Source organism: Sciurus carolinensis, chromosome 7, assembly GCF_902686445.1.
Source record: "Sciurus carolinensis chromosome 7, mSciCar1.2, whole genome shotgun sequence".
In the NCBI taxonomy this organism is placed as follows: domain Eukaryota; kingdom Metazoa; phylum Chordata; class Mammalia; order Rodentia; family Sciuridae; genus Sciurus; species Sciurus carolinensis.
This window is the reverse complement of record NC_062219.1, coordinates 142,157,625-142,174,756: the sequence shown is the minus strand read 5'-3', so window position 1 is coordinate 142,174,756 and position 17,132 is coordinate 142,157,625. Positions and strand designations below refer to the sequence as shown.

Below are 17,132 nucleotides of genomic sequence, written 5' to 3'. Positions count from 1 at the left end.
GTTTTTCTTCATTGCCTTCTCTGTCTGGGACCCGTGAAGGATCCAGGTAACAGCCTCTACTGCATTTAGCATGACCTACTCCTCTCATATCCAGGGCTTGGTTACTGAGGCAGTCTTGTCAGTGTCTGGCTACCCCGCCAGTGCCTCCCCAGGACCAGCTCCATCTAAAGACATTGCTCAGGTTCTTGTGCAAAGTGGACTCTCCTGCCAATCTGTAGATATTCTGCAGGCAAGAGGCAGACCGTCTGCAGCACTTGGCCACATGTGGCAGGAGCAGAGGTCAAAGGCATGTGTGCTCCCAGGACTCCAGAAAATTGCTGTTTAACAATGTGGAAATTAGTAATTTTTAAACATTGATGTTTGTCTCTTTAAAATCTAGAATAAAAAGATTTGCGGGGATGGAGCTGTAACTCAGTGGTGGTAGGTTTGCCTAGCATGTACAAAGTGCTGGATCCATTTCCCAGTAAACCAAAAAAAAAGTTTTGACTAGGGTTTTACTGGTTGCTGATTTCTACTTTCCACTTATTTTATTTTATAGTATTTTTTGGTATCATTGCTGTCCTTTTAAAAATTATTTTTTAGTTGTTGATGGACCTTTATTTTATTCATGTATTTACATGTGGTGCTGAGATTCAAACCCAGTGCCTCACACATGCTAGCAAGCGCCCTACCACTGAGCCCCAGCCCCAGCCCCAGTCACCGGTCTTAAACTCTCTCCAGTTTAAAAAGACAGTGATACTTTGCCAGAGCTTTCCCAGTGTCTCTCATTTTGTTCCCCACTACTCTTCACTTGCCAAATACATGTTCATAAAATTCAATCCTGATAATCCTCCAAACCTGCTAAAGAAGAGTGTTGTCAAAGGAAAAGAAGTCAAAGGCAGACCCCCTAATGTTTGCTATCCCATTCCTGGTGTGACTGGCAGACTCATTCTTTCATTAATAGAGGTATTCCACAAATGGGTCTTTAAAATTCTTATTTGTTATGTATAACATTAGGATACATTTTGACATAAAAGCATGGAATATAATTTCTCCAATTCAGTTCCCTGCACTTCCTCTCCTCCACCCCCTCTCCTTTGCCTCTACTGATGTTTCTGCAATTTTAGTTATTTTTGGTGGTGGTGGTTGTTGTTTTTTTTTTTTTTTTTTTGGGTGCTGGGGATCGAACCCAGGGCCTTGTGCTTGCAAGGCAAGCACTGTACCGACTGAGCTATCTCCCCAGCCCGTGGTTGTTGTTTTTTAAGTGTCTTGTGGATATGCCTGATGTTGGGGTTCACTGTGTGTATCTACACAGGAAATTTGGTCAGATTCATTCCACTGTCTTTACTTTTCCTGTTCCTCCTTCCTTCCCTCATTTCCCTTCATCTGCTCTACTGGTCTTTCCTCTTTTTTGATGCAATTCCCTTGACCCCCTCCCCTTCTCCTCTCCTCCCTCTCCCCCACCCCCTCTCCTTCCAACATTATTTTAGATTAACTTCTGTGTGTCAGAGAAAATATTCAACCTTTGACTTTTGGGGACTCACTTATTCCACTTAGCATGATAGTCTCTAGTTCTATCCATTTACCAACAAATGCCATAATTTCATTCTTTTTATGACTGAATCATACTCCATTCTGTATATGTACCACATTTTCTTGAACACCTAGTGTGTGCCAGGCAAAGAGGGTCTTGACTGGTTTGGGAGGAGGTAAGTGGCCTGGGGAAACCAAAATACAACTGGGAGGCATCCAGGCAGAAGCAAGAACTCATGTGCTGTGGCACACAGAGAACGCATGGTGCGTTGGGGACACCCCAGTGAACGAATAGACCTGGAGCGAAGAGGGCACATGGGAGTCCACAGGGAAGAGAGACTGAGAACAGTGGTAAGGGTTGTTGAGCTCTGGACCAGTCAGTCAAGGGAGCTCATAACAGTGACTTGATTTTCTAAAAGTTTTCAGATTTTATGCTAGATTTAAAAAGTAATCAAGGACTTGAGGTCAAGTGTGTGTTTGAATTACCTTAGTGCTGTCCACTGAGCTCTGTGTTATTTGCATTGTATTAAAATACTGGTATAGAAATAGCAATGCTTGTAATGATAGAAATAATGAGGTTGTTACTGAAATAGGTTGCTTTGGGACTTTTTGTGTAATTTTAACCTGTTTTACTGTTAACAAAATGATAATCTGACCCATATTCAGGAAGGACTGCTGAAGATCCCTTGAAGGAAGCCCCCACAGGTTGTTTTGGTTGAAGGCAAATCCTTTTCTTGCTGTGGGAACTGAGCTGTAGCTCACCTGGATTCTTGTTCTGCTGCTGTGTGTTAGTGGGTAAAACAGAGTGGAAACGAGTTAAAGGGCCTTCTTGACCTCTGAGCATCCTGGAAAGACGAGTATGGAAACATGAGGGGTGGACTGTCTTTACTGATCTTTTGAAGCTAGTTGGATTTTAGTCATTTAGAGTATGCGATTTGAGGTTCAAGATTTAGCCAAATGCTTGTTGCTGATTACCATAGAAAATTGGGCTGATCACTAATCTGTATCAATACAAAATAATCAAATGCATATTTGATGGAAATTTAAGTTACTTGTCAGGTACTTAGTAAAAAATTTCTAAATAGGTTTATACTTTGTAGACATTTTATATGATGATATCTTTTGTCAAACCGACCAATTAAAAATTGATTTTCTTTTAAAACTTGAGGAGGCCATTGTATAACTTTCCTCTGTCATTCCACGAGAGACGACCAGGGAGGCATGTAAGGAGCTGTCATCTGACCAAACCCCGAATGAGATGGAGAGCCACGTGGGAGAGCAGCGTGTAATAAGCAAGACTGCAGTCAACGTTCTGGCCTTTGAAAAGTCTGTTTATTCCCTGTTGAAACTGTCCTGTCAACTCGGGGCTACCCAGGGGGCAGATAAAATCAGCCCCATGTCTTTGTCAGTTTAGTGTCCCCAGACACTGCAGCACAAGGAAGGAACGCGAGCCCTGCTCAGAGGACTTCCTCTCATGCCCAGGCTCTGGAACCTCTCCATCTGAAGGCAGGAGAACCCTGAGCTGCAGTTCAAGCTTGACTTGGCCACAGTGCTCTTGAGCCTGCAGCTCAACAACTGTAAGTCAGAAAGATTCCCAGCTTTTAAAGGTTTTTGTGAAACCGTGGATGATGTAACTCAAATACCCAGCACATATTAAGTGCTTGGTAAATAGTAGCCAGTATTACTCGCCATATGGTTAGCTTATTTCTATTTTAAGATGTGATAACCAAATGTAAGTGTTCCTCAAATTCTTCAGGACTTAATTTAGACTAAGGTTTCAGTTTTAGGAAATCATTCTGTAAGACACACCATTTAGAGTTCTTGTACCCCCACTCATTGCCTACACTCAGCCTAACTTCCCTCACTGCTCTCTTCAGAGAACACTAGAGGGAAGATGGGGATATTGAGTGGGTAGGTCCCTGGAAGGCAGTTCAGGGTGTCAGTGTAACATGTGCATGATACTGTGAGGTCAGTTGCATGGCAGCCAAAGAACTGGATGCGTTTGTGTCTGCTCACTTTTATCAAACGTCCGAGGCTTCTAGTTTCAGTCACAAATGTGAACACATGTAGTTTCTTCAGATACATGAGGGACTGGCTGGGAACATCCCCCAAGAGTCTCCCGAAAGAGGTTTCAACTTTTGACCACCATACTGAGACCTGGGTACAACATAAAGGCCTCATTGTGTACAGCTCGTAGCCACATCTCCTCCTCTGTCCATACAAGTCAGCCTTGACCCTGAACTTCCTGGGAAGCTGCTAAGATGTGTCAGGTTAGTCTCAAATATAAAATATTCTTCCCCTGTCCGTCCCATCTGCTGACGTGCTGTCATTGAGCAATTCAGACTTAGTTCACTCTTAAAATACAAGGAAGGAAGGATTTGGATCTGTGTCTCCTTTCACATGTAAGAGTCTGTTTGTGAACTTAATGCTTTTGCTAATTTTAAAAAGCAGTGAGTTTGTGCTGAAGGATTGCTATTCTGGTTGTCTTCAAAATGTATAAAACTATCAACAAAACAGAACAAACACTGAACTCTTGAATCAGTTTTTATACAACACAATGTCATGATAGACAGATGCTAAAACCTCAAAATGCTTAAGACATAAAGGATGAAGTGAGAAGAAAGTAAGGAAGAAGAGGGAAAGGGAACAAAGGAAGAGAGGAAGGAAAGACAAAGCTGAATCCGGGGTCCTTTACAGATCAGAAGCGGCACAGCAGGGTTTTGTAGTGGGGTTCATTTCTGCCTTGCCTCCTGCCTGGGCTTCTGTGGAATGGCCCTTGATCCTGGTGGTAATGGTTCTGATCAGGACAGCCTTTTCTGAAGAAAAGTGGGCTGTTGGGGTGTCCTAGGCGATCCCAGGCCTCACCCTTTCAAGAACAGACATGAAGTCTTGCTGGTAATGTTGACCTGGCTGTATAGTTAGGGATGGGTGGGAGTTCCAGTGAGCATCATGGAGGCAACAAACAAAATGTGACCTTCCTGGCTCTCTTGTCTGCCACATACCCACAGAAAGTGATGGCTGAAGCAGGAGTCAGTGGAAGGGGCGTGGGAATTACCCATTTAATGGCCAGGAAGACTGTCCTAGATTTCTGTAGTCTGTCTGGTGCTCTGTTTCAGGTGGTTGCCACCACTTCCAGGCAGTCTTCTACTGGAAGAAGGGACAGGCACAGGATATCAGCCAGGTGTTACACAGTGCCGTTTCCTAGGGGTAGGGATGAGATGGCATTAGAGGTGGTAGTGGAGGTGCTGGCAGAAACAGGCTGTCACGAGGTTGAGTAGGCTAACTTGCATTAGGGTGCTTGGGTTATGGTTCTTCAGTGAGCTCCATTTTGTCCCGACCCGCGGGACATCAACGCAGGACGGCAAACCTAAGAGAGAAGGAATGAAGGGACAAGAGACACAGGGAGTGACAGCAAGACAGGAATTCTGATCAAGCTGCAAATTTTTATTCTCAAGGGTATTTATGCTGAGGGAATGAGGGGTATGATGAGACACAGGCTGGTTGGCTGTGTTTTTCTTTTGGGCTCCTGATAAGGTGCAAGTTCATGCCGGTGGGCCACAGGCAGAACTATCAGCCAGGAGTGGGGAGGGGGCGCGCTCCGGGAATCCGTCAGCCTTCAGCTGCAGGGTGCCTGAGTCAGCTGCAGGGTGTTTGTGCAGGGGAGGCAACCGCAAAATGCTCCCTGGGCTGCTGCTTATCATAAAGGTCAGAACGTCCTCAGAATGAGAACTTCTTCTTGGTCCCTGACATTTCCCCCTTTCTTATATAAAATTATTGACCATATTCTGAAAGCCATATTTTAAAGGGGTGATAGAGGCTATGTGGCGAGGCGGGGGCGTGGCTTGCCTGAACAGGTACAGCGCTGGAGTGACAATCCCTCGGGAACTGCGCCTGTCTTAGGTTGTCCGTGACAGAGCAGCATCCTTACCCATCATTGGATAATGAGGCTCTAGCCCTCATTTCCTGTCTTAGGTTGGTATGAGCTCTCACGAATCTTACCCGTCGTTGGCTATCCAGTTCAGCTCACAGGGGTGATGGTCTTTTAAGATCACCATCACGATCCATCATCTCCAGTCGATGGTAATGAACCTGAATAGGTTTCACCAGTATAGCCTCAATATGAACTCTAAGAAAAGCCATGATCTTATTGAATATCAAAGGACCTATAGATACGATAAGCAGCAAGCAAAGGAGGGGACCTTAGCAGGGTCCTCAAATCCTGCATGGCTGTGGAAGAGCATGTGAACAGGCAGCCATTATCCAGAGAAGCAATGGTGTGCAGTCACAGGGTTTGCCATTCAGGGGATTTTTCACATAGATTGTCGGCTGCATCTGTAAGAGAGGAAGATTCATCCTCAGGGGGAAGGTTTCCGTCCCTGGGTTGTGGTAAATCATTGACCTGTTTGACCAGGCGTTCTGATAACCATCTTGGGGCTGCTTGTTCTTGATCTAAAATGCAAGCTGAGCCTCGTCCCCAAATGAGGACGGGATCTGGGCCTTTCCATTTACTTGTTAAAGGATCGCGCCACATAACAGATGGGCGAGCAGAATTAGAAGAGGGATGCCAATGTCTGTCCGCGACCGAATGTCCTTATGTCCTTCATTGTCTAGGGTAAGAAAGTTAAGAGCAAATAATGCATGATTAAGGCGATCCCTGGGAGTGGTAAATGCAAGGGAAGAGGCCTTAAGGCGGGCAAACCAGGTTTTTAAGGTGAGGTGTGCACGTTCCACAATGCCTTGACCTTGAGGGTTATATGGAATTCCAGTAGTATAAGAGATTTGAAGAGTGGCACAAAACTGTTTGAACTTGGTACTGGTATATGCAGGGCCATTATCTGTCTTAATATGTGCTGGCTTTCCCATTATGGAAAAGGCTGAGACAAGATGAGAAAGGACATCCTTGGTAGCTTCTCCGCAATGCGGTGATGCAAAAATAAAGCCACTAAAAGTATCTATGGAAACATGTTTGTACTTTGTTTTTCCAAATTCGGGAAAGTGAGTAACATTCATCTGCCAAATCTGATTGGGCAGTAATCCTCGAGGGTTAACACCCAGATGTTGAATAGGAAGGGAGACAATGCAAGCAGGACATGCTTTTACAATTTCCCTTGCTTGTTGCCTGGTAATTCTACAAAGTAACCGAAGGCTCTGAGAATTTAAGTGGTGAAGGTTATGTAAATCTGTGGCCTCTTGGATGGATCCAATAAGAACTGGGAAAAGGGAGCGAGTGGCTGCATCAGCCTGAGCATTACCCCGTGATAGGGGACTGGGAAGATCAGAATGTGCTCTAATGTGTCCTAAGAAAAATGGATGTTTTCTAGCCTGAATTAGTTGTTGAAGCTGGTTAAACAAAAAGGCTGCATTGGAAGAAGCCTTAATGCTGGGTGAAATCTCCAATAGGGGCACAGAATGGGCAATGTAAGCACTGTCTGTATAAATATTAACAGGTTTATCAAAAAATGTCATAAAGACTTGTGTTATAGCAAAAAATTCTACAAGCTGTGCTGATGGATAAGCAGTGTCAAAGGTGGTGGGCTGATTATCAACAACAAAGGCTGCACAGCCGTTGCTGGAGCCATCTGTAAAAACAGTAAGGGCTTGTGGAATAGGAGCCTTCTGAGTAACCCGAGGAAAAATAAATGGATGTAATTGAGCAAAATGCAAAAGGGGGTCATTGGGAAGGTGGTTATCAATTGTTCCCAAAAAGCCTGATAGGGTAATACCCCATTCATCCCTTGTCTGTAGTAAAAATTAGGTCTGATCCTTAGTGTATGGAATCAGAATACTATCAGGGTCTTTGCCAAAATGTTGTCGAGAAAGCAGGCGACCTTTAATAATGATAGAAGCTACCTGAGCAGGATAGACAGCAATAACTTCAGAGGATGTGGCGGGCAAATGAACCCAAAGCAAGGGGCAACCTTTATTTTTAAAATGTGGATCCCGCTGCCAGAATAGTCCCGTGGGTGTATGAGGGGTGTGTAATATAACCAAAACCAAAGGAAGGTTATAAGATATTTGTGTAACAAATTGTTGAGCAATGGCTTCTGTGACTTGAATTAATGCTTGCCGCGCCTCAGGAGTAAGCTCTCGAGGAGAAGAGGGGTCAGAATCTCCCCTTAAAATATCATTAAGAGGCAAAAGCACATAGGTTGGTAGTTTTAAATATGGTCTTAGCCATTGGATGTCCCCTAGTAATTTTTGGAAATCCTTAAGAGTGTGGAGATGGTCCACACGCAATTGTATATTAGGGATTTGAATTTGATTAGTTTGAAGTTTGAGGCCCAAGTAGGTGTAGGGGTCCTGTGTCTGAACCTTATCAGGGGCTATCTGAAGTCCCAAGGCAGTGAGGGCTTTCTAGAGATCCAAATAACAATCGTTAAGATCATAGGTATTAGGTGCAGCGATTAACAAATCATCCATATAATGTAATATATAAACTTGTGGCCACCGCTCTCTCACAGGGTCTGCTGCTTGAACAACATGTTTTTGGCAAAGACTAGGGTTGTTAGCCATACCCTGGGGAAGGACCTTCCATTGAAATCTTTGCATAGGGCCCTGAAAATTGATGCGGGGAAGGCTGAAAGCCAAATAGGCTCTGTCCTCAGGATGTAAAGGAATAGTAAAAAAGCAATCTTTTAAGTCGATGACCATTTTATAATAGTCCCTAGGAATAGCTACTGGTATAGGGATGCCTGGCTGTAGTGCCCCCATCAGGCTCATAGCCTTATTGATAGCGTGCAAATCCTGTAAAAGGCGCCATTTGCCTGATTACTTCTTAATAACAAAAATAGGAGTGTTCCAGGGTGAGGTTGAGGGTTCCACATGGCCGGCTGTCAACTGTTCCTGTACTAACATGGAGGCGGCCTCTAATTTTTCTTGGGTAAGGGGCCACTGATCCACCCACACAGGAGTTTGAGTTTCCCAAATAATTTTGCATGGGGTACAGGAGGGTCTGGGATCGACACTAAAAATCCAAATACCCAAGTCCAGATTTGTCTGTTTTTTGTATGGGCTGTACAGGCTCAACCTGTCCTTGTCCTAGCCTCCCAAGGCCTGTACCAGGGATAAAGCCCATACGAAGCATTTGATGAGTGACTGAAGAGTCGGGACTAGCAAGAATAACTTTCATTTGGCTTAGAATGTCTCGTCCCCAAAGGTTGACAGGGAGATCAGGAACAACGAAGGGGGTAACAGTTCCTTTATTTCCTGTGTTATCTTTTGTGTCAGTCCAATTGAGCGCCCTGGAGCTAACTAAGGGGTTTTTTGATTGCCCTATTCCTTTAAGGTCAGTTAGTGATGAGGTGAGGGGCCATTCTGATGGCCAATATTTTTGAGAAATAACTGTGGCTTCCACACCAGTATCTAGGATCCCTTGGAATTTCTTTCCTTCAATAAATAAAGTAAGAGTGAGTCTTTTGTGGGAGATAGGTTGGACCCAATATACATCAGAGGAACCTAAAGAGGCCGTGTTTCGTGGTGAATTTTGGGTGGCAGGAGTGTTTCCTGAATTGAGGGGAAGGAGTATTGATTGTGCAATTCTTGTTCCTGCAGGGATGGCCGCTACTCCGTTAATAGCTGTGGCCAGTATTTTAATTTCTCCAGTGTAATCATTATCAATGATGCCAGGGAAGACCTGAACACCTTGTAAGGTGGTAGAAGCTCTCCCAAGAATAAGAACACACATATGAGGTGGAGGGGGGCCTACAACCCCAGTGGGAATTATTTGGGGTCTTTCCATAGAGTCTAATATTGTATCGGTGGAGGCACAGAGGGCCAATCCTGTGCTGCCTGGGGTAGCGCATTGGAGGGAGATGATTGTGGAGAAGGACAGGGGTCCTGGATTGGGTTGGGAGTCTGAGAGGGAACAAAGCTTATTGCCCCTGGGTTTGTTCTGGGGGCAGTCGGGGCCAGGGGCTGGCCCCGAGAGGAGTTTCCCGAGAAGTTGGAATAGGCTGTCCAAGGGCATTGATCTTGGATCTACACTCCTTGGCCCAGTGGCGACCTTTACCACATTTAGGGCAAAGGGTGAGTGGAGGTGGTTTAGACCCTGTTTGAGGAGATATGGGTCCTTGACCCAGTCTCCCTGTTGGGCACTCTCGTGCAAAATGGCCAGGTTGTTTGCAAGTAAAGCAAGTACGTGGGCCAAGGTTGTGAAGGGCCTTGGTGAAGGTGGCGCCAATAGCAAGACCCATGGCATGGGCTGTTCCTACCCCGGCACACAGCCTAATGAAGTCAGAAAGGTCCCCTTTATCTTTATGGGGCCGAAGAACATCTTGACATATTGGGTTGGCATTTTCAAAGGCAAGATATTTTACAAAGGAGCTCTCGCTTTCACTTGGTCCAAGTAAGCGCTCCGCAGCTAGATTAAGCCGGGCAACAAAGTCACTGTAAGGCACGACAGGACCCTGCTAGGGAGGTGGTGGCCGAGCCCTTTTGAGGTAGCCGTCTCCAAGCGTGCAAACCAGCAGTTTGAACCTGTGCTAGGAGCCCAGTAGGGAAGCGCACCTGTTTAGGGTTAGTATCAAATGGCACGTTACCCACTAGTTTAACATAGGTCCAAGATTTAGAGGAAGCCTTGGTTGAATTTTTTTGGGCAGTTTCCCGACAGTATTCCCTAAAGTCTGGGTTCCACAACAGGAAGTCACCCGCCCTGAGGGTGGCTCGGGCCAAAAATTTCCAATCATTAGGGGTGAGCCATTGTGTACTATGGTTCTCTAGCAAGACCAGTGTATAAGGTGCAGTGGGGCCATACTGAGCACAAGCCTTTTTAAGTCTTTCAAGAAAACGGAGACTCAGCCTTTTATAAGAACCAAGGGCTCCACTCTGTCCAGAGGTGGGCTCCTCCTCATCCCCCGATTCCTGGTCCTCCTCTTGTTCTCCCTCTGGTTCTACCTCTTGTTCCTCCCCTGATTCCTTTTCCTGACCTCCTTCTAGACCCTCTGCCTTAGTCTGTGCGAGCTGATCTGCTTGACTGCGAGTAACTGGAAAGGCAAGAACAGGCTGACCACGCGGCTTCACCTTATGAGTATTAAGGGGTTTTGGGCCAGTTTGTGTTAACTCCGTGCCCAAGGCCAGTGAGCGAAGTTCTGCATCAAGGGCTTTTAGTTCTTTTAAAAGTTGGATTTGTTCCCGCCTGTGTTGGAGAGACTCGCGTAAAGGGGTTAGATTAGGCAAGGGAAGCGGGGGAAAAATGTTGTGGGGGGGCAGTAGGTCCCTGAAGGGCTGAAGCATGAAAGGCAGGGGTGTATAAGTGGGAAGTGGATTTTTAAGAGGTGGCAGGTCTGGAGAATGGTGTTGAGCCGCTGCCTCCTCCAGGGTAGCCTCCTCCTCTGGGGTCACCTCATCATAGGGATTTAAAACCGGATAAATCTTAGGGGGATTTTTAGGGGACTCTTTTGGTAAGGTGGGGTCTGGGAGGGTCCCGGGGTCCTGAGAAGGCTGAGTAGGGGGCATTTGAATACTAACCAAAGGGCATGCCGAGGGGGGGCGAGAGATGGATTGCATTGCCTGCTCCCCAATTTTTACAAGTTTTAAAGTACCACTGTCAAAGGGTGAACTTTTAAGAATCTCATTAATTAAATTCCAATAAGAAAAGGCAGTGACAGGCACCTTTTGAGGACCAAAAGTTTCATAATAATCTTTGAGGCAGTCCCCTACTCTGAGCCACCTTTTACCATCAGTTGACCCCTCGAGGGGAAACCAAGGACACAAATACTCTATGTATGAAAAGAATAATTTTAAGTCCTTTTTCTTAACACGCGCTCCCCGGGTCTTGAGGGCCTCCTTGAGACCCGACAGAAACAAATCATGTGACGAAACTGCTTGTCCCACGGTATGTCACTCACCTTGCGCCGGCCTCACTCTCCTCCTGGATCTGACTCCCAGTCGCGTTTACCGAGGCGATCCCGAATCCCGCTTGGCCAAGGCTTCCCCGGAGGGCGGCGTTCGCTTCTCAGACAAAGGCTCGAGTCAACCACGTTGGGTGCCAACTGTCCTGACCTGCAGGACATCAACGCAGGACGGCAAACCTAAGAGAGAAGGAATGGAGGGACAAGAGACACAGGGAGTGACAGCAAGACAGGAATTCTGATCAAGCTGCAAATTTTTATTGTTCTCAAGGGTATTCATGCTGAGGGAATGAGGGGTATGATGAGACACAGGCTGGTTGGCTGTGTTTTTCTTTTGGGCTCCTGATAAGGTGCAAGTTCACGCCAGTGGGCCACAGGCAGAACTATCAGCCAGGAGTGGGGAGGGGGCGCGCTCCGGGAATCCGTCAGCCTTCAGCTGCAGGGTGCCTGAGTCAGCTGCAGGGTGTTTGTGCAGGGGAGGCAACCGCAAAATGCTCCCTGGGCTGCTGCTTATCATAAAGGTCAGAACGTCCTCAGAATGAGAACTTCTTGGTCCCTGACACCATTTCTGTTGCTTTTGATTTTCTCTAAATTCTGCTTTCCATGTGGAATCATTTATCTTTAGCATGAAGACATCTTTAACATGCTATGTAGTACAGTTCTGCTGCCTCCAGATTCTCACTTAAGCATATGAACAGATGTCCTTACTTAACCATTATTTTTGAAGGATATTCTGGTTTCTTCCTTTGCAGTCCCCAAGCACTATAAATTATATTTTCTAGAATTTCATGTAAATGGAGATATATAGTATATATTCTTTAGCTTGCTTGGCAGCATGATAATTTGGAGCTCTTCCTGTGTTGTGTGTGCATTGGTGGTTCAGTCCTTTATGTTGCTAACCTTTGTCTCGTATACCCAACTATACCCAACTTATCACCTGTTGATGGGCATTTGGGGTTGCTATCTTTAGCTATTACAAAGCTCTATATTTGCATACAGGTCTTTGCATGGAAATATTATTTGTTCTGTCTTGCATGGACACCTAGAAATGGTGTGTTGGATCATATAGTGGGTGTATGTTTGATTTTACTGCCAAAGTGCTTTGAAAAGTGGTTGTCCCATTTTACATTCCCACCAACTATATTAAGTAATCAGGGACACAAAAAATAACACCCTCCTTACTTACTTCCATCCTTTCTGTTCCTTAGCTATCTGTTGTATACAACCACAAACTGAATTCCAAGTCATGGAACGTGGACTTTCTTGTGGGGGCAAGGAGTTTGGGAAGTGTTTTTGGGGTTAGTTGATAGAGAGTCCCAAGGCCTATGGATCTTGAAACTTCTGGAGAGGAGACGTTGTGCCCATGGGTAAGCATGTTTCCTTGGTCCAAAGGATTTTTTTTTCCTGTGTGATGGGATATGGTCAAAGGATGACTAGGAAAGGATCCTTGAAAGTGTAGAGCTCAGGATAGCACTTGCCTTGCTCAGGTCTAAGGGCACGACTGTTCCCCTCCCTTCTGATCTATCCAGAGTCTAACCATCTTTAAAAACCCATCTGAAGTCCTCACTCCTATCTCTCACTACTGGCAGTTTGAGCTCCCTCCCTCAATTGCTTACTATTCACCTTTCTATATATGTCTCACCTTCCTAATTATCTATAAGCTTTTGTGCCAACCACTTTGATCTCTTTTCTTCAAACATCTGACAGACATACAGACTCATTAAAAATGTTGGTTGAGGGCTGGGGAGATAGCTCAGCTGGAAGAGTGCTTGCCTTGCAAGCACAAGGCCCTGAGTTCGATCCCTAGTACTGCAAAAAAAAAAAAAAAAAAATGTTGGTTGAATGAAGAAGAGCATGAAGTTGGCTTTCTCTGCTCCTGGGTTATGATGCTAACCTTGAGAAGCTTCCCGGTGCGCTTTTCCATTTGTTCATGTACTGTTATTTCCCTGTCCATGCTCTCCTCCATCATTCTTGGCTAAGTGTTGGTCTTCAGTTAACTAACACCACAAAATTCTGTGTACTTTGCTTATATTTTACCCAACCAGCATAACCTCCTTGCTCACTATGTGAAATGACCCAGAAATACAGAAAATCCCAGGCTTCTGATTTTCCTGCATTGGCTGTATTTGTCGTCCAGGTCACTAGAGACCCTGGTCATGAACATTTCCCAAGTGAGCAATGCCGCAGTTTGTCCGTGCTGTCTCTCCCTGGGTGTGTGCTTTCTTTCCTCCCTCTAGACAATGTTGGAGTATTTCAAAAGTCAGCCACAGCTTCATCTCTTCCTGGAAGCTTTCTCTTTTTGGGCAATCTAAATTGAAGTGCTTTCCCCTATCCTCTTACAGTACATCTCTGTAAATCTCATAGTAGTTAAGTACTGGCACTGCGACTTTCATCTGACTTGCCTTCTAGACTGAAAACTGGAAAGATAGGAACCATGTCTCAGTTGACTTTTTGCTTCAGCATGAGACGTGATTCTGGCTTGTGGCAATGCTCAAATAACTGATTAGTGAATGAAAGAACAGAATGTCCTTCTTATTCATATTTTGCATTATCTGCTTCATATTTTTCTTTTGTTTCTACTCTTTCATTTTGAATAAATTTCTGCAAGTTTATAGAATGAGTTTTTTGACCTTTTAGTTTTATTTGCTCTACAAATTTTGGAAAATGGATTTGAACCTTAGCAAACAAACTAAAGTTTAAACATTTGTTCACGGATGTGGCAATGGAAGATTCCATTGGCATCTGCTGCAAGGGCAGGTTACATCCTTGAGGTTCTTTAACCTGCTCTGCTGAGAATGACGGGCCTCTGGACAGACCTGCCTGCTCCAGCAGCCACACAGATCATATCCTGTCACACTGATAAGTTAGGTAACTGACCTTTCTAAAGTCAGGGGGGCTTCTGAGTTCCCCCACATAAAAGTACTGTTGAAAAATATCCAGACTTGATTTAGCCAACATACTTTTTATAAAGATGTTATGAAATAAGGAAAACAAAGTTGCTAATGCCTTGGCCAACAATAGTAGGTACTAGTAAATGGAGTTCCCATCTTCCCTCCCAGGCTTCCTAAGGTGCTCAGAGATCTAAATTCCCTTGAAATTTCTCTCAGGATCAAAGATATGAATCTGGAATAGGTCCAGTTGGGTAATGCCAGTTGCACTTGGGCAGATCCTTCTTTTTCAGGTGCCACCAATAGATCCCCTCGTCCTCGTGGCACTCACGCTTTTTTTGGTGTCTTGACTGCACTCCAGCTGTTGGATCTAGAGCTTGTTCTGTGTGAACTTCCTGAGGCTGCCCCATTCAACCCCCAGCCAGCTCAGGGACCAGTCTGCTGGCCCAGAGTCCTTACCAGCCATCCCTTTTCTGGAAATACTGGCTTGTGCTCTTTTCCTCCCTTTGCTTGAGGAGGAACTCTAGACCTACAGTGTGGAAGGTAGGGGACAGTGTAACAGCAGAAATGCATGGATCAGAGCTAGATAAAATCGGCAGTGGCCAACTTAAGATGCTTAGCAATATTCAGCCCCAGCCAAGTCCATTTAAAATGACAGTAATGAATCTGGTGCACCCAAGAGACATTCTTTATTGTAACATTAAGTAGATGTTAAAAAAAAATTAGCTATAGTGCACAATTTCCTTACTTGAAAAAGTTCTCTTTAAAACTTTAGATTTGGCCTAATGAAATACAGTGCAGTTTAATTTCCCATTTAAAAATTGCATTTATATTATTCATGGACTTTCCTGTTGCCTACACACAGCTCCTTAATTGCAGCAGTGGAAGCTGCACATGAAACAGTTGCACTTCCGAGGTAAAAGGCCTAGAGTTTAAATGCAACAAGTCTGTTTTCCAGGACTCCTCTTACTGAGGAAATGAAAGAGGAATCGTTTCCTTCCAAGTTTCTGCAATCTTGTGAAAGGTGAGGCTGCGCTTCCCATCTGTCTTTGCAGTCAACACTCCTTGAAGCTGGGCCCTTGGAGACTGTAACTGAGTGTGGAGGGCAGTGGTTTGTTTTGAGAGTTGAAAAATGAACAGCACTTAAATGATGTTTTCTTTCTCTTTTTAGGAGCATCTAAAGGCCTTTGATGATGAAGTCAATGCTTTTTTGGATTATATGTTTGGGCCTCGAGGTGAGTGAGCCACTTGAGAGCAGGAAGAATGCCATTTAGTTATAGAAAAGGGTTATGTTGTCGCTGGTGTCTTGAAAACAGTGTCGTACCCTCACCTTGAATGTCCTCCCAGAACATCCCCAAGGGCCCGTTTCTCCTCCTGCTCAACTTCACCTGGTGTTGAAGTTCTGGGAGCAGGAAGCAGGAACACAATAACATGTAGTGTTTTCCTCCATTGTCTCTTTGGCTCCAAAGCCAGACTGCAGCTTTCTTCCTTAAGGTACTACGTCCCTCTCCATTCTTCAGTGCCTAGTCACCTTCCACCTTACATGTAGTCATCTGTAGAATCCCTGCCTTAAAGACAGGTGAACTTTCTCTACCCCAGCCTTTGGGGTGAGCTTGGAAGTCTCTATCATTCTCCATCACCAGCCATTTAGACTGTGATGCTCCTAACAGTCTTTCTTCTTCCAATCATTTATGAAGCATCAGCTAGAATAATATTCTAAAGACCTAAGTCATACTATGTGGTATCTTAAAATTCATAAGGTCAAACCAAACTTCTTATCAAGGGAAACATTACCTTGAATTATGTGGTCCCAGCTGCTGCTCCAACTCTGTTCTAGTCTTCCTTACTCAGCTTTGACCCAGCCACTGGAAACACATTTTAATTCCTCAGATACATACGGTTACATTATGTGCTGCTCTGTGAGCATGGAATTCCTCCCTACTTTCCCCATCCTCCTTCCCAATCTGGTCAGCTCCTCACACTTGAGATATCAGTTGAAAGTTACCTTTACAGTGAGGCTCCTCTGCAGCAGGCCTGTGTGATTGTCCTTCCTTGGCACACACCATTGTTATCCTCAGCAAGGTCTGCCACGAGGGAGGAACCAGGCCTGCATTTCTGCAGGGCTTATCATGGTTTGGGGAATGTAGTAGGTACTATATATTTCACAAATGAATGAATTCTAGACAAAATGTTTTGTTCCAATTGAGCCTTGCTGGTTCACAAACCCGTAGAAAATCCATCGTTCCTCTAGTTATTCCCTCAACTCTGGGGCAAAAGGAAGGAAAACGTCCCTTTTTTTCCTGTATATACCCCCTTGGATATTGTTTTGATACCCCCTACCCAGTTCCTATAGAGGCTCTCTAAACTATTCCAAGTTAATGTGATGATATATACAGTCATAATATAATGATACTCTGCCGGAATTGTGGCTCATACTTGACATCCCAGTGACTCAGGAGGCTTTGGCAGAAGGATCACAAGTTAGAGGCCAGCCTCAAAAACTTAGCAAAACCCTGTCTCAAAATAGAAAATAAAAAGGGCTCGGGATGTAGCTTAATGGTAAAGTGGCCCTGGGTCTGATCCCCAGTGCACAAATAAATAAATTAATTAAATAAATATCATGTATATAAAATATGATACTTTGATTATGGATAGTGGATAGCTTTTTTAAAAAAATCCATTCCCCCCCCCCCGCCTTCTCTCCTCCTGGTGGTCCTATGGATAGCAAGGGAGAGGATCTGTCTATGTACCTACTTTCGTGTGTTCCCTACCTTGCTGGTCTAGTGGGTGGAAAGCAGCTCAGGGAAGAGGGTGAGCCTCTCACTTAGGCCTGCAGGATACTGAAGAACTGTGAACTCGGTGACTGGCTTTCTACTGGACACGC

At 44.9% G+C, this 17,132-nt stretch overlaps 1 protein-coding gene and 1 long non-coding RNA gene across 4 annotated transcripts in view; one reads left to right on the top strand and one right to left on the bottom strand.

The window, feature by feature from the left end:
* The window catches only part of Elovl2 (ELOVL fatty acid elongase 2), a 60,733-nt gene that overhangs the window by 26,992 nt on the left and 16,609 nt on the right, over positions 1-17,132 (top strand). The window contains exons 1-2 of one of the 2 annotated variants that reach the window (XM_047558916.1): positions 12,642-12,727; positions 15,420-15,483. In XM_047558916.1, coding sequence (XP_047414872.1) covers positions 12,686-12,727; positions 15,420-15,483 — 106 coding nt within the window. In that variant the 5' untranslated portion in view covers positions 12,642-12,685. Of the gene's footprint in view, positions 1-12,641; positions 12,728-15,419; positions 15,484-17,132 lie in introns of those variants that run through there. The other variant, XM_047558917.1, reaches the window with a different exon arrangement.
* Positions 4,044-17,089, bottom strand: LOC124989014 (uncharacterized). Of its 2 annotated transcripts, XR_007109537.1 has the most exons (5): positions 17,020-17,089; positions 16,254-16,332; positions 16,043-16,113; positions 11,358-11,540; positions 4,044-4,713 (listed from the first exon to the last, which is right to left on the bottom strand). It is a non-coding gene; the product is annotated as an uncharacterized LOC124989014 (long non-coding RNA). The 2 variants fall into 2 exon arrangements; XR_007109536.1 differs by lacking the exon at positions 17,020-17,089 and having other exon boundaries at positions 16,254-16,800.